This window comes from Podarcis filfolensis (assembly GCF_964270895.1).
Source record: "Podarcis filfolensis genome assembly, chromosome: 6".
NCBI lineage: Eukaryota > Metazoa > Chordata > Lepidosauria > Squamata > Lacertidae > Podarcis > Podarcis filfolensis.
In genome coordinates, this window is record NC_139609.1 from 57122642 (window position 1) to 57147083 (window position 24442).

Sequence of the window (24442 nt, forward strand, 5' to 3'; positions counted from 1 at the left end):
GCCCATCATGGATATGTTGAAGGCTGCATTCCTATGCATCCTTGGGTATGACCCCAACTGATCTCAATGGAACATACTGAATAAACCGTAAAACAAGTACTACCAAGTTACTTCATAACAGGTGTGGATATGATTGCAACAGGCTTAATTTAAGTAAACCTTGCTTGCCTCTATAGATGCCTATTAATAAATTGTAGAAAAAATATTAGAATAGTAGGAACACATAATCCAGCCCTTATCATAGGGGGAATATTCATTATTTGTATCTTATGCCTCCAGAATGGAGTTATACATTCCGTATCAGATTAACTGCCAATGAAATTCATACTACTTGAGTGATATGCTAATCCCTTGAAAATGAAAAGCATACACACTGACCACACAGAATAATTTTCTGAATTTTATTATGCAGTAAAACAGTAAAACAAATACATTTGGCTATTAATGACACATTACTAATTATAATAAAAAGCAAGGGACTGGATGGGTGGTAGAACATCAAGCACTATATGGCCTTATTTCACTTTGAATTTTTCTCTGTCAACTGTAAATATTTCTTCTTTGCTGTAAGGCACATGGTTTTACACACTGTCTAATCTGAACCCTCTAGCTTGCAAGATGTATAAGGGAAGTCGTACTTAGGAACTGTAGGAAATGATATATCAGCATGTGGCTCCACTGGAATCACAAGGCTCCCACGTGAAACAGTTAAGTGTAAACAATGTTTAGAGAAATCGGGAGTTTCCAAAGGAAACTGCAAGTTCCATAAATAGGGAGGGTTATATAGATATATTGGGTTATATCCAACATTCTGCACATGCAACAGAGTTTTGTTTGTGCAATAGCATTTTCTCTCTCAGAGCACCCCCTGAACCTGCTGGGGGGGGATGAGTAAAGGAGAGGAAGAGGAAGTCCCACTGTGCAAGTGGGCCACTGCTTGTGCAGTGTTTGATATAACCCACTTTATCGTGATGCCATAGATAAGACAAGAACAGCAACAAATAGCAGGTTGTGGGCTAGCTATATACTATCTACCAGTGCTGAGTGAGAAAGCTGCAGTAGTCTATCAACATGTTTCTTATCAAGCATGTATTTCCTCCCATGTTGTAGAACAGATCAAGGAACAGATTGTATGGATGAGCCTACAGTTGTTCACAATGAAATATTCATATACCATGAGTACAAGTTTATAGCATATTGCAAACACATGTTCCTAAGTAAAGTACCTGTGCCTCAGTTCAGACATAACAGGAAACCATGGTTTTTCACTTTGAGAACAAGTTAAAGAGTCTTAAGCTCACATGCTCCTTCCCATCCCTCCTCTTTCATGCAAGTCAAGGAGAAGATCAAAAGCTTCCACAATTGAATTAAAAGAACAATAGTTCCTCATGATGCCAGAATTTTTGAAACTCTGGTTTGTTTAAACTCTGAATAGTGAAAACTAGCAAAATTAGAACTGTGGTTTCTGATCTCATTTTATTAATCCAAGTTTGGACATCTCAAGAAACTGGTTAGTTAAAAATATAAAGGTCTCCTCTCCACAGGCATGAAAGTAGAGAAGGAAGGAGAGATTGCACAAACCTGAGGTTCATCTAGGGAAACCATGGTTTGCTGCTTGGTATGAACCAAGCCTCTCTTTCCCCCAGCAGAGGGTCTCTTTGTGTAGGCGGTGCACTTTTCAGTGGTAAAGCAGCAAGAGTGAACAGCATTAAGAATCACCTCTCCCCTGTTGCCTACTTCAAATTTCAGCCTCCGTAACTGCATTATGCAAAAGAAGAGAACATTGCATAAAAGAAAATGCAGAGATGGAAAGCAGGCACTGTTGTGCTTAGACATACATACCAGGCCACCTATCATCATATCATACACAGTAACAGCAGATAAATGAGCCACATGCTTCCAGGGCCTCTTGTGATGCAAATAGCATGAGGAGGGTCAAGAAGTAAAAGGTACAGGAGATTCTGGATCTGGGAATTTCACCAGGATGTGCTGCTGCAGGCAGTAGCGACTCGTATTTGACATGGCTTTTGTGGGCACTGTGACCTCGTAACTCAAAATGTTGGCAAGATTTTCCAAAGTTGGTCTACAAATTAAAGTGAGTCAGTGACTATCTGTGCTTACAAATTCTCCAAGCCTAACTGACTGCAAACTGGGAGGACTGGCACATGCAGCAAGGAAGGAAAACTGAAGGGCTGGAATAGCTGTTGTCAACAGGCAAGAGTCAAGACACCTACATTTTAAGATACTTTTTGGCTTCACAGTTATGAGTGCTTCACATAAAATCAACAGTTTTGAACTAGGCAATAAAACTAGGAAGGTAAGAGGCATAACAAGACAGCTGTTTATGAAGCAATCTGGTAACTGAATCAGAGTAACAAACAACTAACAAAGTCTAAATTTCCCTTAACAAAAAAACAAACAAACAAAGGCAAATTGGTAGTTCAAGTACACAGAAGAGGAACGACTCCAACCAGAGTAATTAATCACTGTAGTATATGCTCAGGTAGGCCACTAGGTTCCGGTGCTTCCTAAACTCTTTGTCCGAAAGCAGCTAAAACAAATACAAATATAAAATATATTCAGCGTTGTTCAAAAACCCAATAAGCACAATAAAGAAGCAAATGTTTTAGTGCAGATTTCTATCTATAGCTCCATGTCCAGAAAACAAACCGTATGAGACAAAGGAATTCCACAGAAAGAAATGTATGTTATTGTCTTCTGAAAGATCTCTTATTCCTTCCCGGGTCCTTCCCAAGGGGTCTGAGACTCCGACACCTTGTCTCTGCTCTGCCCTCTTTATACCTCAGAGGGTTCTAGGAGACCAGGGGGCGGAAGCTGGTCACAACAGGAGAGAGACCCCATTGGCTTCTTCAGCAGATTGCCTCATCTCTGCCTCTTGGCCCCCAGACTCTCCAGCCTCCACTTCTGCCTCTGATTCTGGACTGCTGCCTGCCACAGCCTCTTCTTGCTCACTAAACCCTGTTACTTCATCAGCTTCTGGCACCTACTCCTCCCAGTCTGCTCCCTCTTCTCCCTCTGACCACTCATTGTTGTCCCACCACCAATCCCCTGGTTCTGAGCCTTCACCCTTTAGGGGTTCTGTTGGGGGTTCCCCAGCTGGTGCCTCCCACCACTCTTCTGTACCCAGCCAGTTCATGACAGATACAGCCCTGAAAAAAATGGCTCTCCCTTGCTGAAATCAAGCCTGTTTGAGATTCTAACATTCTTAATCCCCAAATTGTCACAATGATCATTTAGAAAACTGTATCTGAATTTCATACCTCACTTCTCAGCGTTCTTTTCGCTGGCATTGGTATTAAAGACCAGTCTGGAGCCCCAAACTTCCCTGGCCAGGTGACATGCCTGTGTGGCATGCCATATGGGTCATATGTTCCAGGTCTAGAGAGAAAAGTCTTTGCATCATTTCTTCAGTGAACTAATATGCTCCATTATGCTGTGCACTTTACACATTCCACATTAATACACTGAGATAATGTCTTCATATATTGTGCTTTATTCCGTCATGTTTATACTAGACTGGTAAATTTAAGAGTTATTTTTTTAAAGAAGACTGTAGCTACATCTCAACAGTGATTTGGGTAAATTGCAAAAAGCAACTAAGAATAGGCAAGAGATTAGGGATCCCTGTAATTTTTTATTTCAGGGTTGTTATTTTTTTTTACAAAAATGAACTTTGGCTCTCAGTGCCCATACAAAACCATGTAGGAAATAATGTCTCATGAAAATAATGTAAAATAGAGTCTGTATTAGTTGCAGCTTTTGTACCAGGGCAGTCCAACTTTCCATACCAAGTGGGCTGCAAGAGTACTTTTACACAAAACCTATGGGCCACACACTGAATTAAATTTCTATATTGTAAATTAAAGTGTTCACAATATATTTAATATACACAATTGATATATTTAATTAAATATATATAATTAAATACAAGATTTAAAGATTTAACATATTTAGTTACTAAACAAATTCAGTTCACAAACAAGTATATGCACTTTTGTTTAACAACGCATGATGCAAAAAAATATTTTTAAGGCTTTAAGATGGCCTTTCTTGACTGTTGCCAAGGACTGCATGCAGCTTGTGGGCTGTGGGCTGGACCACCCTGTTTTGGTTAGTAAACAAGTATAGCCCCATGTAGAGTGTATTACAGTCATCTAATATAGAGGGCATCAAAGCATGATTATAGCCAGGTTATTCTGGTCCAGGACTAGATGGTGAATCAGCTAGAGCTGGAAGTAGCCACTCTTTGCCTCTGAAGCCACCTGGGCCTCAAGTGACAATGCTGGACCAAGGAGTACCCAAAGCTCTGATCTTGCTGTTTCAGGAGGATTGCAACCCTGTCTAGAACAGCCACCTCATCAATTTCAGGGCAGGGAATCACCCACCAAAAGCACCTCCATCCTGTCAGGATTCTGCATTACATTATCAGTTTGGGTGACTATAATCCTTGGCCCCGCTTGAGCTTTCATTAAGACCTTGCTGCTCTCATTATAAGGGGAAGCTTTGTAATTCAAGAAATGAAAAATGGTACCCAGGATAAAAGTCTTTGTCCAGAAGCTTCTCAGAAAATCGTGGCATATTGCTGCAAAAAGAGACATGTGTCGGCTGGTGGCGCCTATGGTGGTCTCTGATCCATATAGACTGGTATGCAGTAGGATCAGGAGTCACATGCTATAAATGGAGCATATAAAATTAAGTTACAAGACAAATCCTCTATTAAAATATTGTTATAGTACTGGTGAGGGGGTTGCCCCGCTAAACACTAGAAACGAATAAATACTAGGATTTTGATTAACTGGGATATTAAGGTTCAGAACTGTGCCAGACAGGGAATTCTGGGAATTCCTGGACTGGCTTATGCAAATTCTCCTGGCTGGCTATGGGGAAGAAGAGCAGACCTGTTAGCATTATAAAAAAGGTGCTGATAGGCCATAGGAGGATCCTTTGGGCTGGGGAGCCAGACGTCAAAGGTTGCCGGGGTAACTATGTGTTTGAGGGGGCAGGAAAAGTGAGTTTGGAAGCAGGGATTCCTGGGAAGAAGACGGAGGAAGTAGGGCAGAGATCCATCTTGGAGAGGGAGGTGAAAGGGTCTCCTGCACTGTTGTGGACCATGCTGTAATTCACACACTACAGATTCATTTTGACTTGACAATCCAGGAAGAAGGTGGAGTTACATACTCATTAAATTCCACTCAGTTCATTGAGGTTTACAGCATAGTCCTAACCAGGTCTATTCAGAGTAAGTCCTACTGAACTCAATGGGTCTTACTCAATAATGTGTGTCAAAGACTGCAGCCCTAATTTCCTTTCCTGGGCAAAGGAAAGTTCAGCAAGTATTGTAATTTAATGGCAATACTAAATTTCTTACGTTGAAGCTGCCTTATCTTGGGTCAGTGAACTGGTCAGTGCACTGGTCCATAGTACTGTCTACTCTAACTGGCAATGGTTATCCAAGGTCTGAGCTAGAGTTCTTTTGCTCTCAGCCCTCATTCTGCATGCAAAGCATGTGTTCTGCCACCTTGAACCCTGCATGATGGAGAACAGAGAATGCCTCTTCTAAGAGGATGCTTGCTGCAATATCCCTATTTATCACTTAAAGCAAAGAATTACTGCTTTTTTCTTTAGAAAATGCTTTTTTCATCATATTTAATTAATTGCTCAATCAGCTACAACTCATACTATTTATCAATTAAGATTTCATTAGTGGCACAATACATGTAACAAATAAAGATTGCAGTTTAAGAACCGGCAAAAGCAGAGCCTTGTAGCACCTAAAGAGCATGGCTCAGGACATTTTTTAAAACCTGCTAACATCTAATTCCATAAACAGCTTACTTCAGGACAGACATGCTGAGGCCAGATTGAAATCAATGGAATTATTCCAGGACTATTGTAGAGGAAGTATAATAGACTATATAAAACACAGTACAGTAACGACTGAAAGCGGTCTTTACCTTGCTGAGTAGTCCAAAACGTGGGGTTGTTCTTGCTCCCATGGTGTAACCTTTAGTACTCTCTGGTCTGCGAGCCAATTGGTATAGAAGGTTGTCCTTCTATTAATTTTTATTTAGGAAAGAAAAGCACTTTGGTTATTACAATGCTACACATTTTATACACTTTACTATTTGTTATATTCATACATCACCCTTCTTCCAAGGAGCAGTGTACATAGTTCCTGAAACATTTAATCCTTAAAATCCTGTGAGATAGGGGCATAGGCACCAACTTGAACAAAGTATTGAGGCACAATGCAAAGGGCAGCCCATTTTTAGACGCAGTTCCACTGAGAGTATGGATACCAAATTTCCTTTCTTTACTTCAAAGTGAAGATACGTAGAGAGAAAATACAGCTAAATCAAATACAGTATAGTTTACCTCTGCATAGTTATAAGCTCCAGGTCCACGATCAGGATCACCTTTAATTGGCACATTCTCATTGCCTAACCGATCTGGAGGGTAAAAAACGGGGAATATTCTTCTCTCCTGGCACGATCCAAATGAGTTTCGTTGCTGTGCAGCTGCAAAAACCAGGAATAGTTATGAGTGTCATTTAGAAAGAATACCATCCGACTTGCAGCATGTACTGCTACTACCGACAAATGATGGGATACAAAAATAAATAAAGGTATGGTGCATTTTTCTGCCAATTGTACTGTCATCAGCAGTGACTTGTGAGGGGGAGCAGAAGCTACAGTGTCCTCCTAGCAGTGATGGGAGGGGATGTGGCAGCAAGATTGGGGAAGCCCCAGGGTAGTGGTGGTGACCCTGCAGATGCACACTTCCCCTGAAATGCCCCTTGTACTGAATTCAGCCTGGGAGCCAACTGCGGTCAAAGCATATTGGAATAATGGTGGACATCTAACTTCAAATGAACAATGAAATTCCATTATCATACACAGTGGTGGGAATGTTTGAACAACTAGTAATCAATAAGAATTAAAATGGGATGTTTTATACGCAGGGATGGAAATAAACAGAAATGACAAGTGAACAGAAATGACTTCTTCAGCTCCAGGACTGAGAATTATTTTTTGTGCGATCTCTTTTCATTGTTAAATGTTAAAACATAAAGCAAGAACCACTCTGACCTTGGGGTCCTACTGAATTCCACTGGACTCACTCCCAGTAAAGTGTGTAAAAGAGGTGGACAGCTCAGCTGGTTAGAGTAGGGTGCTGATAATGCCAAGGTTGCAGGTTTGATCCCGTTATGGGACAACTGCATATTCCTGCAATGCAGGGGGCTGGACTAGATGATCCCCAGGGTCCCTTTCAACTCTACAATTCTGTGATTGCTACCCTACATTGCGTAGAGTTAAACATGAAAAATTTGCTGTGGCTCCAGTCATGACGAAGACTGCTCTGCATGGTCTGCTAGCATGCCCCAGAATCCTTTGCAACATGCAGCTGATTCCTGGGCAGACAACTGCAAGTTTTACAGTATCACCAGAGGGTAAAAAACCCTATTGGTTTACCACTACCCTTGGCGTGTATTTCTCATTTGGGGACTCTAAATGGCCATATGTTTAGGTTGTGTACACACTCGAAAGCACGTTCTGTAGAATTCAAATAATTCTATGTAACCCCACACAGAGTTACATTTCCCAACAACGCCAAACACACTACAGTGCCCGGAATTCTTTGAGGGAAATTATGTGCTTTCAATGTATGTGGTGTGTAACTACGGCGAAAGAAAGGGGTGGGCTAAACTGTCTGAGGGAAAGATCCCGTTTCAGCTCAGCAAAAGCTCCCTTTTCAGCCCATTCCCCGGACGGGGGAGAAGGGAGACGTGAGCTCGCCTGGCGCACCTGGGCGACCTGCTCGCCTCACACTCGTTCTGGCCAATCCGTGCCCGCCTCACCTGAGAGCTCCCACGTCAGCTGGCGTTGTCCCATGACCAAGCTGAGGGCGCTCCTCTTGTGTGCCGAGCCTCCCTGTTGCCATGGAAATGCACCGAGGTGGAATCTATTCGCAACGCCCGGAAGACCTGAGCGGTAGTACGTCATTTCGTCCGAGCTATGGACAAAAGCTGCGGCAGGGAGAGAGGACCAGAAAAAGCACACACGTGTGTTTACTCGCCGGGCGCTGGGGAGGTTCAACCACGTGTTCCAAATATGTATATTTCTAAGTGTAACTAGTGCTTATTTTATTGTAGCCATCCTAGCTCTTCTCCCATTTGCGTGCGTTTTTAATTCCTAAATTGGCCCATTTGGCTCAAGTCGTCTTCTTCTGACTGAGAGCAGAGCGAGAAAGAGAGTATACACACGTACTGTTCTTAACAATGGTGGTGATGAGGGAGGATGTATCTTATAGGTAGGAGGCTCCAATCTCGGACCTGCATTCAGTTACAGGGCTTACCCCGGAGCATGGGAAGTAGTGCTGAAAAAGTAGAAGGAGCTTGGACTACGACTCCTATCACCCCTGAGCATTGGCTAAGCTGTGTGGGAATGGTGAGAGTTGTAGTCCTACAATAGCGAGGGACCCAAGGTTGTAGACAGGTGCAGCCAGAACGAACCTGTTCTCCTTGATCAAAACAAATCGGTGATGGAGGGGCAGTACCACCTTATACATTATAGTGGAAAGGTATAATAAACAAGTTATGCTGCTTGTTCAACTAGAGCTTAATCAAGTCAGGTTTTTCTCTCTTCTAATTTCTGAATGATTTATGGGTTGGCTCAAATGCTTGCATTAGTCAAATTGCTTTAATTTAGTTTAATTTAATTAATAAAAATACCTCTTCTCCCAGGCCCTTGACTAATTAAACAATCTATGGCCTTTAATGATTCATCCTGTGTGTGCACAGGATGGGTATTCTTTTCATTTGCTTCTATGGTATGTATTTTTGTGTTTTGATATTGTAAACCAACTTTTGATCCTCAGGTGAAGGTGGCTGTAGAAATTTAAGAAATAAATACACTTAAGCTGGGATACCACTTCAAGAGCAGCAGATTGGTGCTAAGTGCTATGCAGCTGGAGAACACTTCCTTCCATTGCTAAGATGCTGTAGGGAAAGAAGTCAGTAATGCTACTTTAATTATATTAAAAATGGTGAGAGGGACTTATTTATTTGTTTACCATCATTAGTGTGCCTGGTATTTTGCAGAGTGCAAAAGGACAGATCCTTGCCCTGTGGAGCTTACAGTCTCACAGTCTTGACAGAAGGGAAGGAAGTGGAGGCAGGGCTAAAGAGGGTAAGAATATGTACTTAGGCTTGGTTGTTGTAGGGCATGGGGACTAAAGTCTTTTCATACCAATGCCATGATCCGTACTGTGTGGCATGTGCACCTTTTTTAGTCACTCTTGATCATTAAGAGCTATTTGTTTTTGAGACTTAATGGGTTCTGCTGCCTCACACACCTTTTTGCTTTGTTCTCTTGCCTGCTCCTCCTTTTCGATGGTGCTAATGCACCATAGTGACCTCTACAGCCCTGTTGCTTGATGACTGAAAATTATGGAGTCAGGCATTTTTAAAAATTACAAAATGGTAAAGAACCTCAGGACCCCAAAGTCCAGTCAAAGGTGACTATGCGGTTGGGGCACTCATCTCGTTTGTCCACAGACAGCTTTCCAGGACGGACCTTTATAAGTACAGTGGTACCTCGGGTTAAGAACTTAATTCGTTCTGGAGGTCCGTTCTTAACCTGAAACTGTTCTTAACCTGAGGTACCACTTAAGCTAATGGGGACTCCCGCTGCCACCGCACGATTTCTGTTTTCATCCTGAAGCTAAGTTCTTAACCTGAGGTACTATTTTTGGGTTAGTGGAGTCTGTAACCTGAAGCATCTGTAACCCGAGGTACCACTGTAGTCTAGCCTGCCATTATGTTGCTTGCCACAAACCTGCCAGCTGACTCTCCCTTGTCCTACTATTCCTAGTCATTTGCCAATCCTTGACTCATCTTTGCACCATTCTCTTGCAGATCCTTTGTTCGGGACTGCTTAACTTTTATGTACAGCACCTAGGACACTGTTGGCACTTGATGAATGTCACATTGAAATACGTGGGCCTGAGTATGAACTCTGAAATATTAAGTGGTATGAACTCACACAGAAGATAAATTCTAAATAGATTATACTAACTAACAGCATGTACCCGGCAAAACCCCCACAAAAACTGGCTTACCTGGCCATACATTTGAACCTGACTTCAGTGGCATGGTAGAGCATAAATCTAACAGGGACAGATAAAAGTAGCTGATCTCTTTCCCCCTCTCAAATAACAGAACTGTGGTTCTTTTCAGGGACAGCCAAGCCTGACATCATACATACTATAGAACTGTAACCCTTGGATCGCTTTGGTCTAATTATGACATAACAGTCTACATCAGGAGTCAACAACCTTTTTCAGCCGTAGGCTGGTCCACCGTCCCTCAGACCATGTGGTGGGCTGGACTATATTTTTTGGGGGGAAATGAACAAATTCCTATGCCCCACAAATAACCCAGAAATGCATTTTAAATAAAAGCACACATTCTACTCATGTAAAAACATGCTGATTCCCAGACTGTCCACGGGCCGGATTGAGAAGGCAATTGGGCTGCATCCGGCCCACGGGCCCTAGGTTGCCTACCTCTGGTCTGCATCATTTTTATAAAACAGTGGAGGGGTAGTGTCATCAGGGCACAACTTCTCTATGGAAGAAGCTGTTTCTTTTATAGTCATGAGACATATTTGGCATGATGTGGAGTCTCTGTTTTCTAGAGCATTGATCTTCAGTTGTGGGTTGGACCCAATATTGCATCCCAAGGTGCTTTAATGTGGGACATATCAGCAGTGCTACCACCAGACAAATATATGGCATTAAATAAATGATTCCGCAAATGCATTTCTGGGTTATAGGTGAGCCTGAAAAAGTTGAAGACTACAGTTCTAGAGTATGAGTTACAGCACAGTATTCCTCACTTGAGTTTGAGGGGCCTTACCAGTTGAATCAATCCTATACTCAGCTGAGTAGGGGATTGCAGCTATACATGGTTGCCAAAACATTTCCTCCATCACTGCACCCTTTTGGGGAATGACCAGTTTCCAGTTTCCATCATTCCTGGAGAACCAGGTTTCCCCTTCAGATGCCCTGTGCCATCCAAGATGACTCAACTTTCAGACCTCTGCTCTTGGATCATGATGGTAAGTGTAAAGGATGATGAGCATATACTGTATACAAGCAGAATTGCTGCAGAATGTTTTTCCACAGCTTAATTCTGTGCTGGCCATGATGTTGCCACTATTCACAAAGGCACCAAACTGGGCAAATGACAGGCTATGCTTTGGATGCTGCAGAAGCAATGTATTAATGTAAGTGTCCTTTTCATTAAACACAAAATTAACAGTTTGTTAATAATGAATTCTAAAGAAATAACTGGGACGCGGGTGGCGCTGTGGGTTAAACCACAGAGCCTAGGACTTGTTGATCAGAAGGTCGGCAGTTCAAATCCCCATGACGGGGTGAGCTCCCGTTGCTAGGTCCCTGCTCCTGCCAACCTAGCAGTTTGAAAGCATGTCAAAGTGCAAGTAGATAAATAGGTATCGCTCCAGTGGGAAGGTAAACAGCGTTTCTGTGCGCTGCTCTGGTTCGACAGAAGCAGCTTAGTCATGCTGGCCACATGATCTGAAAGCTATACGCTGGCTCCCTCGGTCAGTAAAGCGAGATGAGTGCCGCAACCCCAGAGATGGCCATGACTGGACCTAACGGTCAGGGGTCCCTTTACCTTTACCTAAAGAAATAACTATGTAATGCCAAAACATTATAATGAAGGAGATGAACACACTAGGCTTTAACTTGCACGCTTTTATTTCTTAATTTTCTGCCATGAGTTTAAATTGAAAAGCCTAGGTAAGAGCTGGATAATCTTGTTTTATGCCCAGTTGCAGCATTCACAGCTTGTATCAAAGACCAAGCCAGCCTGGCAATTCTGCTCATAGGTGACTCCATTCAGACAGTGCCAGAAAGCATTTCTGTTGTTGGCCACGGGGTACAGACCATTGGCTTTGCCAGCACAGAAACCGCTACCACCACTGCTGCCACTGCCAGAACTTCCACTGCCAGAGCTTCCACTGCCACTTCCTCCACCGCTAGGAGCAGCTGTGATTGGAGGATTGGGTTGGGCAGGAGCGGTACAGCCTGAAATAGAAAGAAAGCATTACACACTTAGATGTATAGGATCAGAAGCAATGATTCTTCAACATCAACTTCGTTGGACTGGTCATGTTGTGCGGATGTCTGATTATCATCTTCCAAAGCATCTACTCTATTCTGAACTTAAAAATGGAAAGTGTAATGCTGGTGGTCAACAAAAGAGGTTTAAAGACTGTCTCAAGGCAAATCTTAAAAAAGTAGTATAAACACATCTGGGAAACAATGGCCTGCGAGCGCTCTAGTTGGAGAACAGCCTTTACCAAAGGTGTCATGGACTTTGAAGACACTCGAACTCAGAACGCAAGGGAGAAACGTGCTAAGAGGAAGGCACGCTTGGCAAATCCACATCGTGATCAACTCCCGCCCGGGAACCAATGTCCCCACTGTGGAAGGACGTGTGGGTCCAGAATTGGCCTCCACAGTCACTTACGGACTCATTGTTAAAACTGTGTTTATGGAAGACAATCTTACTTGGCTAAGAGTGATCGCCAAAGAAGAAGAAGACAGGATCAGTATTGCACGTATTCTTCCTTTGTCCCTAATTAGTTGTTATTTAATTTAATTATAGTCAGAACCTCTTGAAATGGTAAAAGCTTGGTGGAACAAAAATGCCTTTACTAAAAGGTCTAAAAACAATGGGTAGGATGACTTCTGTGCTAGGCTATAGTTTCCAAGATCAGTTTCACAAAAGCAGAAGGTATTGTTGTTTGTCATTGCTCTAATCTTTTCTCTCTTGCTGCCTTGTTTGCTTGAAAACTGCATGATGCCACCCAGTGGCGTAGTGTGGGGGGTGCAGAGGGGGCCAGCCACACCGGGCGCGACATCGGGGGGGGGCGCTCGCACTCACAGCTCTCTGCCCCTAAAATCCTACGGGTTAAAATCCACGGGTTAGGGGGCGCAAATTACTTGCCTTGCCCCGGGTGCTGATAACCCACGCTACGCCACTGATGCCACCTCTCCCATCTCCCTCCAAAACCTCCTTCAAAGCTCACCTTTTTGTGAAGCCTTTGGCTGAACCCCTTAGTTCCCATGCTCTGCTGAATTAGGGGATCTGCCAGTTTCTGTTCTCTTAGTTTCTCATTTTTCTAATCTTAATCCAGAATGTATCCTATGATGTGCATGATGCTCCATGCTCGAACCATTTGTATGTGTTTTAAGAAAAGTGGTGTGTTTTTTTTATTATTAGCATTACTGAGACATGACTGTATTGCCATTTATCCAAATGTTAATTTGAGAAAGCGTCTTGTTGCTGGTACTTACTGGTGCTTTGAAGACCAAGGGCATTCTTCAGGGCAGTGATCAAGGGGTATTTGCCTTGGTTGCAGAAAGTTCCAGTGAAGTCATCCAAGTCAATGGCCCAAACCATGGCACCTCCAAAGTTGTTCTTCATCAGCCATTCAGCCTTTGAAGAAAGAAACAAAAAAACCAGTCCTGAACCTACCAGGACATTCTAATGCACCAGAATGAATGTATGCTTTTGTGAGATGGATACCATACCTTGATCTGGAAGCTCTTGATGTTGTCATAGCCCACCCATTCATTGCCTTTGTAAGCATAAGGGACATCTTGAGGACCATCCCAAGCTTGAGTGGCTCCATTCTTCAGGAAGGTGCAGATCTGGAAGGGAGCAGACACACAATATTACCAGCTTACATGCTTGAAGAATAGCTTGCCACAGGGCTTGGGGAGGAGATGCTTTGTGCTATAACTGACTTATTAGTTTTTAAACATGATTTTAAAGCTGTTTATCTTTGTCAGAAGATTCCTCTGATCTTATGTCTCCATTGCTTGACTCTGTAATGCACATTAAGGAGTGTGTCAAGAACAAAGCTAGTCAGGTTTTATCTCCCAGGAAAGAAATTTAAAACAATTTTAGCACGAACTCAGATTTCATATGTTGCCTTCAAACAGAAAAACTATGGGTTATTTGGAAATGTTTGTTTGACACAGTTCTTCTTGCACCTAATGCTGCAATAAGCACTGTATAAATTAAAAAATAAACACAGTTACTGCCAGTAACCTACAGCAATCTTATATTTAATTTGAGTTTATCTTGTATTGCTGTTTTTGTACATTTGAGTTATGAAATATTTTTTGTCTGTGTTCTGCTATTTTTAAAAATATAGTTGCTCGAGAAGTTGGCTATTAACACTTTTGGAATGCATAATTCCAGAAAAAGTAACCTTGTGCTATCATAGCAGTTAACTAGTTTATTCTTGCATGAAATCATATAACAATAGCAATAGCTAATTTCATGAAATGACTATAAAATAATAATAACATTATTTGCAGTACTATTTCATGCTAAGAAACAGTCCAACAATTGACCCATAATAAATTGAGACTCTTCTAAGTGTTCCTCTCACCCTAGCCTTTGCTGAACCATAAGCTTTTTATCCCCTAGAAAAAAGGGAAGCTCAGGACAGGCATTCACTGCATGGTGTTTTACTTTATTTTATATCTTTCTTGCCCTCCCCCATAGATCATAGTTCATTGGTGGGTCTCTGGGAGAAGATGCTCCACCCGGTATCTAGGTCCTGAGATGTATAGGGCCACGTATGTCAAGGCAGGCACCTTTAACTTGCCTCTGTAGCATAGTGGAGCTATTTTGCAATAGGCAGCCCCTAATTGCAGCTTCTAAACCAACACCAAAGGCAGCCCCACTTACAACACATTACAGTAAAAATCCATTTTCAGCCCATGGGTTATTGTGACCAAGAATAGCTGTAGCTGATATATTAGATGAAGCTGGTCTAAGACGTTTCTTGCCATGGAGGCAATTGTGATAGATCTAGGAGCACCCCATGCTACATACCTGTTCCTTCAGACTGAGTACAATAATCTCCAAAACAGACGCTTGCTTAATCCTCATCTCATCCTCTATCTTGTTGAGATACCAAAATCTGCCCCTAATTTCTCACGGACATAACTTTGTGGCACATACCTCATAGTAAGCCCAGAAGCCAGCTTGTCTTGTATATGGTCCAGCAGGTCCAGCCCCAGATGTTGGAGCACCAACAGCTGTGTTGGATGGGTTGCTGAGGATGAAGGTGTGTCCATAAGTTGGGAATCCAACAATGAGCTTCTCAGCTGGGGCACCGTTGTTCTTCCAATAGTTCATGGCATATTCCTATAAGGAAAACACAGTGCTAAAATGTCTCCAAAGACATAGTTGGAAGTTTCCTTGAGCGAAGTTCCTTATTTAAAGCCGATCCCTTTGGCATTTTCTGGACTTCTGGTTTGGGATCGCAAGCAGCAGGGAGCGCGGAGAAGCCACTGAGAGCTTTTCCGAGCTTCATGGGGACTTGGGGCCGACGCAAAGGCACTGTGACCCCCAAAATCTCAAGGGGGGCACCCTTGAGGGATAAGCTATCCAGCAGCGTTGGAGTGGTTCCAAAGTTTTTTTGGGTTTTTTTTTTTAAGGACCCGAGAGCGACGGGACTGAGAAACGCGAATGGTAAGCTCTGCAGACCCCGTGTAGCGATGCCTGTAGCTCCTACTGAAAAAGCGACAAACCTCCGTAACTTTAATAACAGAACCCTTAGTGTTTTTGGAGTAATTCTGCGCTAAAAATTTTGGATTAAACACTAAGTGAGATCTGGATGTAAAAGGATTCAAGTGAGGAACCCGACCTGTTTTTTCAGAGTGAAAATGGCGCAGGACATATAGTTGTAAGAGTGAAGAAAGGAAGTGACTATTCACCCGCTGTAGAGAACAGAAAAGTGAAAGTCCTCAACAATCTTTTAAGCGAGGCGAAGGAAACTAAGTAATATAAAAGTAACTGAATAGATCTCTAGAGACTTTGTATCCCTTTTGGGGGGAAGACACTAAAAACAAGAGAATGAATTGAACAGAGTGGTTATAAAGCCTCAAACGCTAATATTGAAGCACAAGGGGGAAGGAGGGGAAAGGAGAAAGGACGAAATAAAATAAAGGCTTCAAAACAAAATAATAACTTCCACTCACTTGCCCTTTTTGTTTTGAATTCGGAAATACTGAAATCTTTATAGTATAGCTTGGGCAATTGATTAAGCAAGAGTGTAAATTTCTCTTTCCCCTTCTCTTTTAAACTTTAAATTTGGACATTAACCTCCCCCCCCCAAAGAACCTGGATTTTTGACCTCTTTTTTTTTGCTTCTTTTCTCTGAGTTGTTTGGAATTCTTCATGAACTGAGCTCACAGGAACATGACCAATTTTTACTTGAACACGTACTTCCTCCTTTTGAATGACTGGATTAAAATTTGAATACCCCTGACTCTTAAAGGTTTGGAAATTTGGATCTTTGTGGAACTGAAATATATTCGAACTTGAGAGAGGAGTGTATTTAAGATTATTGGAGGATATATTTATACTCATTTGATGGACTGGACTTGATTTCTGGTTTTTTGGACCTCTGGATCTTCTTTAATCATAGCCCAATATTGGATTAAGCCAGCAAGTGGCTGAAGAGCACAGAATTTAGAAGCTAAGTAAATAACTTAGAGATGCATGAGTTGATAGATAAGAAAATAGAGGGAGCAGTAGGAGAATTGTCAAGTAAAATTAAAGACTTGACAGTTCGGTCAAAGACTTTGGAAGAAACAAATAAAAAAATACAAAAAGAAATGAAAGAACAAAGAAAGGAGACAGATAGGATAAAGGATGAGATAGGAGAACTAAACAGAAATCAAGATCAAGTTTTGGACAATTTAGCGATGATTGAAATGAAACAAAAACAGTTAAATTTGAAATTTAGGGGAGTAGGAGAAGAAATAAATGAAAACATTAAAGAAAAAATGACCAAAGAACTAGCGAAATGGTTAGAACTGAAAGAAGAAGAGGTTGCATATATGATGGAAAACGCTTTCAGAATAAAAACAAAGACCAAACAGATAAAATCAAAAAAAGTCGCAGGAGACTAGTTATTTTCAACTTGATAGAGATGAAAAATATGATATTAAGAATAAGCTATTAAAAAAATTAATTATTGATGGCAGACCAATCATCATCTTTAAAGAGATACCAACCAGACTCCTGCGCAAAAGGGAAGGTTATAAACAGCTGGCAAGCGTCCTAAAAAAGAATAGTATACAATATAGATGGGAGTTCCCTGAAGGGATTTCCTTTTTTTTATAAAGATAAAAGATTTAGGATTGCCGAGACCCAAGAAGTGAAGAAATTTTTGCGTAGATACGAGAAAGAGCTAGGAAGAGTAGAGGAGAGATATGAAGGAAGAAATGAGGATCCAGAGGAGAGAAGAAGGAAAAAAGAGATAGGAAAAGATCAAGAAGATAAAGGTAGAGAAGAAGGAGTAGACGAAGAAGAAGAGGAAGAGGTAGTAGTGGAAGAGGAAGAAGAAGAAGAGGAAGAGAATAGAGAAAACAAAACCACTCGAATTTAAATTATTAGTTATCTGTAAACTGGAAAGTAGTCATTAATGAATTTGAAAGTTTTGTCGTGGAATGTGAATGGTTTGAATGAAAAAACCAAAAGGAATAAAATTGTAAATGTGTTGAAAAGAAAGAATCTCGATTTAATCTGCTTACAGGAGACACACGTGACTAAAAAGCATAAACATATCCTGGTACACAAAAAGTTGGGGTTGAGTTTATAAATTGTATAGCGGAAAAGAAAAGAGGGGTAGCGATATATGTGAAAGAAAAATGGGAACCCAAAGTGATTTGTAAAGATGATGAAGGAAGGATTTTGGGGGTACAAATTAACTTCCAGGGTGAAAAACTTAATGTGATAAACATATATGCCCCAAATCTGAATAAACCGGAATTCTTTAGGAAACTGGAACAAATTTTACTGGAGTTAGAGTGTAACAAGACGATATTACTGGGAGATTTCAATGGAGTGCCGAAACCAGAATTAGACAGACAATCAGGAAAGAAAAAAAGTAGACAAGGGAAACTGCCAAGATCCTTCAATAATTTGGAGGAAAACTTAGATTTAATAGACATCTGGAGATACAAACATGCAATAGAGAAGCAATTCACCTTCTTCTCAGAGCCACACAAGAGCTGGGGTAGAATTGATCAAATCTGGGTCTCAAGGGAACTTACACTAAGAACTATAAAGTGTGAAATTCAACCTAGAACTCTCTCTGATCATAACTCGGTAGTTTTAGAAATAAAAGGCAAATCACAGGGCGGGTTCAGATGGAGAATGAACGAACATCTATTGGAGAGCGAAGATGTGGTTGAAAAAGCCAAAGCTACCTTAAAAGGTTATTTCAGCCTGAATCTTAATAAAGAAACAAGTATGGACATAGTCTGGGACGCCAGTAAGGCGGTTTTAAGAGGGTTTTTTATTCAGCAAAATAGTTACAGGAGGAAAGTAAGAGAACAAAAGAAAGAGGAAATCCTTAACCAGCTAAGAGAGTGTGAGAAAAAATTAACAAATCCAAAAGATGAACAAAACATGCAAATAATAAAATTGTTATAATCTCAGTACTCAATGTTAACAAGTCAAGAAATTGAATGGAAAATTAAATCAATGAAACAAAAATACTTCGAGTCAGCTAACAAAACGGGTAAATTATTAGCTTGGCAATTGCGAAGAAGGCAAAAACAAAACGTAATAAACAAGATAAAAATAGAGGAGCAATTGATAGAAGATCCAAAAGAAATAAAGGAAAATTTCCTCAAATTCTATGAGAAGTTGTACAAAAAAAGAAGAGGAAGAAATAACCCGAATAGAAAAATATCTAGAAGATTACAATGGGAAGACCATAACAGAAGAAGAAAGAATTCAATTAAATAACCCCATAAAAGCAGAAGAGATCCAAGAGGTGATAAGGAAGATGAAACCAGGGAAAGCCCCAGGACCGGACGGATTATCAGCCAAATATTATAAAGTATTGGAAAACCAATTAATGCCAGTGCTATGTGACATCATGAACAACATATTAAGAGGAGGAAGGGTACCAGAGACATGGAAAGAGGCTCACATTACGATGATCCCTAAACCAGACACGGATAAATTAAATATTAAAAACTATAGACCCATATCACTATTAAATAACGATTATAAAATCTTCGCGGAGGTGATGGCAAGCAGACTTAAAAAATGTCTAGTAAATCTAATACATAAGGATCAAGCAGGATTCCTTCCAAATAGGTTACTTAAAGATAACGTAAGGCATACCATAAACATTATTGAAAATCTGGAATGTAAGAACGAAATACCCGCGGCGCTGATTTTCATTGATGCCGAAAAGGCATTCAACAATGTTTCATGGCAGTTCCTATTAAAGAGTATGGAGAAAGCAGGGCTAGAGGGCGAGTTTATGGATGGAATAAAAGCAATATATTCGAACCAATCTGCAAAACTGATTATAAATAACAATCTAACAAATTCATTTAAAATTGAAAAAGGAACAAGACAGGGACATTTTGGGTCAGCTTTATTTCCTTTAGGTTTGGGTCAGCTTTATTTCCTTTAGCTGATTTAGTTATTAGTGACAAAGCTTCTGAAATATACTTACAACATTGAAGTAGATGTTGCCGCCAGTGTCTGCAGGACCTCTGTACAGAGGGCTGTTCTCTCCAGTGTATCCCTCCCAGGAGCCATGGAAGTCATAGGTCATCACATGGAAATAGTCCAGGTACCTGTTGGGGAGGTAGGTACGTAGGTATTCAGAGATGGGTTCATTTGTGGCCAATTTGCTATCTTACCAGGTTGACAATTAGAATTGTGATATTGATATTGATAATCTATAGCTGGTCTTCTAACTTCTATGCAGAAAAAGCCCAAAATCTGTAAGTAGGGCAATGCCTTTATTAGGTCAGCCAAAATGTCACAAAATAGTGAGCAAGCTTTTGAGTTCTCTAGAACTCTTCATCAAGCTGAGAGCAAAGCAAAGATCTGTGTTAAGGTGGAGTTTAGGAAGAGAGCGCAGACCTACCCAGCTACCCTTTTGCTTTATTGAGGCAGAAAAGGGTGATATCTCTTTATCCATTGCTCACTCAGTATGCACATGCCAGGCACCTCTAAGCAGTAGCTCAAGTACATCTGCAGTTCAGTATACTTACTGGCCCAGCTGAGGAATTTCATAGCCTGACTCAATGTTGGAAAGTCCACCAGCCACAGCAGCAGTGACCATGAGCCTGGGCTTGTTGGATTGTTGGGCTTCCTGCTCAAAGGCTTCCCGCATTTCCTATGAAAGAGAAGAAGAACTGTAGCAATTACTTCTGCATCATGCTGGATATTACCCTCCCACTCTAAGGAGGAAACCCCTGTTTCATATGATAAGCACAGACATTGAGAGAGTCAATAGCAAAGTGGTAGCTGGAACATCTGAGGGTCTGCAGGTAGGTAGTTACTAGGACATGGTGGGGCAGTACTCTTATTTTTCCTGCAACATAAAATAGGAAGCTAGAGTGCAGCAGTCCTGTGTCCCATGCAGTCATATGCATAACATTCAATTTATTCAGAGATTCTCTGGAGTCTTTTCTGTCCATCTTGCTTGGTATACATAGAACTGAAAAATCGCAGGTACATCTATGTATTTGATGCTAGCCCTTAGATATGTAAAATTTCCAGGTGTCCACCTTTCTGGTGACTTAAATATCTCATGCTTGTGTACCGGAATTGCTTAACTGTCCACAGTATCTTTTGCAAGGGAGGGGGTTAGAGAGAAAACCAGAGTACGTTGATTCCGCCTATAGTGACCTCCTGGCTCTGCCTCCCATTAGCTGCCCTACCCACAGCACCATCTCTAGCTTACCTTAACCAGAACAGTAAAGAGGGCCTTATCCTGAGCAGTGCTGCCTCGAGAGCCAGGGTACTCCCAGTCAAAGTCCAACCCATCAAATTCATACTGGCGGAGGAATTTGATGACTGAGTTGATGAAAGTCTGACGAGTTGCGGAAGTGGCAACCATTGCATTGAATCTAAGTAAGAACCAGAGAAGTGGAGAATTAGGGGAAATAACTACAACCAGCACTCACTCCACTCAGCAAGAAAAGACTTGATAAAAAGTTGCAATGGACTACCTAGTCCAACCCCAAATCTCAAGACACTGCAACCCATCCACCCCAAAGCAGCTGCCACAATTGTGAAAATGGTGCACCAAATTTATACACCAGGGATCCCATAGTCAGGTACCAAAAATCAAATAATTGTAAATGGTTCAAATAAGTGAGCGAAATCCAATCTGCTGGTGAGATAAAAACCTCCCGTATCATCATTTGACTTGCGAGCCAATTCCTTTCAGATCTCAAATTAAGGTTATGATAATTCAGACTTCGAGTCCTTGAGTCAAACCCCATCACTGAATTGTCCCAAGAAAAATGTTATGGTGCTTACGGAGCTGTTCCAAAGTTCCAGCCTCCAATAGCCAGGAGAGTCTTGAGTTGTCCATTCCTTGAAAAAAAGGAGTAAGAGAGATTAAGTTCAGTTCTGTATTTTTTTTATTCAGCATCCCCTGATGATTACTTTTCCTTGGGCAGAAGGGACACTATTGTGCTATAAAATATTGACTGTGAGACATCTCATATAAGGCTATTCAAATAACCATTTTTGTTTCTTTGTTTGTTTGTTTCACTCTTTCCTGGAGCAGTGAGAAATCATTCCGATTTCAAGGGTGCTGATTATTTAGACCCATTTCAGTGCAGTTTCCACTGAAATAGCATTGGCAACCCTATTGATTCTATGTGGCATTTGATATCATTGACTCCTAGATCAGTTCTGTTAATGTGTTGTCTAGTTCACAGGGTTCTACTCTGCGTCCCATGCTTTTTAACTTCTATATGGGATTTGGAGGACAGTGTTATCAGCATGTTAACATAAATAACAAAGGATGAATCCTGATAAGATAGAGGTACTGATGGTGGTTTCTGGGTCTGGGAATTGTGTAGATTGCCTGTCCTGAATGAAGTTCCACTTCACGAAGGAGCAGGTGCATAGCTTGGGAGTGCTCCTAGAGCCATCACTTTGACTAGAGGCTCCAGTGGCCTCAGTGGCTAGGAGGACGTATTCCCAGCTATGGTTGGTCTGCCACATACAGCATTTCCTAGACCAGGATAGCTACCTGACTACAATAGTACATGTTGTGCTAACCTCACATTTAGAATACTGCAATGTACTCCACGCAGGACTGCTCTATGTGGGTCTTTCAGATAACAAAGTTGCATTTCAAAAAAAAAAAGGGAAAAAAAGAAAAGAAAAGAAAAGAAAAGAAAAGAAAAGAAAAAGAAGGTATACAACAACTTTCACTGGAATTTGTATATAAATGCATTTGTACCTGAAACAGGTCTGGTGCTTGATACATTCTAGATTTGTTGTATCTTACTGCAACAACTTCACAAGAGAAGCCCTGTGGTTTCCTGCCTTATACTGTATAATATCAGGCATTTGCTACCAATCATGCAGATGCTTTCAGAGAGGCACTCTGCAGAAAATGATCAGCAGGCAATTTAAGAAAATAAATTAGAACCAACTTGTCATCAGGCAACTTACTGGTTTTTCAGCCCGTTGAAAGATTGGTAAAGGGTCACATCATTCCACTCAATGGTGGCGATCTCGTTGTTCTTCATGCCAGCAAATGCATAGATCAGCTGGGTACACAGGCATGGGTCAATGTTGTCAGGTTTGAATTTTCCCAGGCCTGGTCTGTACTGGGCCCAGTTGGTAAAGTAGCATGTCAGCTGGTAGGCAGAGCCTATGGTTAAGAGAAAAGTTGTGATAGTAGTAGGATATGTTCCACAATGAACCCAGTGTGGCTGGGGAACAATTATTATTATTATTATTATTATTATTATTATTATTATTATTATTATTATTACAAGCCAGGATTTGGGACAGAGTTTTGGGCCTCATTCAGAAGAATAAACAAGAACTCCTCACCCCAAAACCCCCAAGAGGGTATTTTGAAATAAATGAAGGAATGCACATTACCATGTAAAGGGGGAGGGCATGAATTCAACTCAGAAATTATCTCATTATGTTAATGCTATTCCTTAGGAACAGGCAGATCCATTTTGTTTATCTCCCAAAATAAGCTCCTGAAAGTGGCACGAGTGGCATAGGAGATGCTCAACACAGCTCAATTGCTTTCGCTCTACCTGTTTATTACTTACCCAGCTGAGCATTCAGCAAAAGCGCCAGACCTACAAAGGAAATAAAGAGTAAAGAAATAAGCCATTGAGGTAGGTGTGTGTGTAAGAGAGCCCAATCATATGGACTTAAGAATGAAAGGCATTCAAATTAATGATGAACCCAAGAATGTTTTGCATTAAATAATAATGGCTCTGAAATTTTTTTTCCCTAAGGAAAAACAAGCAGTTTTCCCTAATATGCTGTTTTGGATGTTAGTTTCACTAATATATGTGGTTTTATGCACATTTCCCCTTAATATATGCATTTTTGTTTGGTTGGCAAACTGCATCACAAAATTTGGAAAAGAGTGCATTTCGAAGCATAGCCGTGTTTCAGTTTGTATATTGGTTTGAGAAATGCAGACAGGTAGTCAATAAACTGCAAACAAAATTGAATTTCCCCTCCATCCCTACTCAGAAGTAAGTCTTATTATGTACAATGCAGCTTTCTCCCAACTAACTGTTGATAGAATTGCAGCCTCAGTCACATTTCAGACTGGCTCATTCATTACAGTGTTTAAAAATAAAACTCAATAACACAATGTATAGACATAAAGTGGTCATTATAGACTTACCGGTAAGGAGAATCAACTTGGCCATGGTTGAGCTGTGTACCACTTTTCCATAGTTCTCAACTGCCTTTTATAGACGACATCCTTATTTAATCACATGGCTCCTTATCAGAAAAGATAACCAAATCAGCTTTTTGACAAAGCTAATTGGTAGTTAATGGATTAATAAATAGATATTTCCATCTCACCTCTGCAGTTTGCCGTTATTTTCCTACAGCGGATTATGTAAACCTGCTGCCATTATGGAAATGACAGAGCTACAATAATAGCCTCATGGACATAAAGCCTGTTTGGGAACGTGTTTGCTCTAATCTGTATGGAGTTGATAGTGGCTATTAATGCTTCTAATTGTTATAACAATGTTTGAATTACTGTGTAAACAGTGTTTCAGGGAATATGACTGTGGAATGTTAGTGGAGAGAATGACGATAGATAAAATTATTTCAAAGTGAACTGTATGGCAGGTAGACCCAACAAGGTTTTGTGTGTCTATCTGGTTTGCTGGCACTGCCAGCTTTTGTGGAGTCACATTTTTGATGTCCTTGCTCTATTCAGCCACTGATTTTCTGGTGGTCAGTTGGCCTTTGCCTTTACAAAGACTCAGAGCTTGGTTCCTCTGCTCTTAAGGGATGCAA

General features: G+C 41.0%; 2 protein-coding genes across 2 annotated transcripts; both read right to left on the bottom strand.

Moving 5' to 3' along the window:
• Window positions 1-387: 387 nt before the first annotated feature.
• Window positions 388-8073, bottom strand: CIMAP3 (ciliary microtubule associated protein 3). The gene is made up of 6 exons (XM_083619770.1): window positions 7880-8073; window positions 6397-6539; window positions 5976-6074; window positions 4553-4692; window positions 3282-3399; window positions 388-2551 (listed from the first exon to the last, which is right to left on the bottom strand). Exons 1-6 carry the CDS (start codon window positions 8022-8024, stop codon window positions 2480-2482), a joined length of 717 nt encoding a protein of 238 aa, XP_083475896.1. The 5' UTR covers window positions 8025-8073; the 3' UTR covers window positions 388-2479.
• Window positions 8074-11787: 3714 nt separating this feature from the next.
• On the bottom strand, window positions 11788-23917 carry LOC310764342 (acidic mammalian chitinase-like). Its single transcript, XM_083618040.1, has 11 exons — window positions 23811-23917; window positions 23218-23247; window positions 22598-22799; window positions 21446-21502; window positions 20865-21030; window positions 20170-20294; window positions 19623-19746; window positions 15095-15280; window positions 13648-13767; window positions 13411-13552; window positions 11788-12135 (listed from the first exon to the last, which is right to left on the bottom strand). Exons 1-11 carry the CDS (start codon window positions 23833-23835, stop codon window positions 11870-11872), a joined length of 1443 nt encoding a protein of 480 aa, XP_083474166.1. The 5' UTR covers window positions 23836-23917; the 3' UTR covers window positions 11788-11869.
• Window positions 23918-24442: the final 525 nt, after the last annotated feature.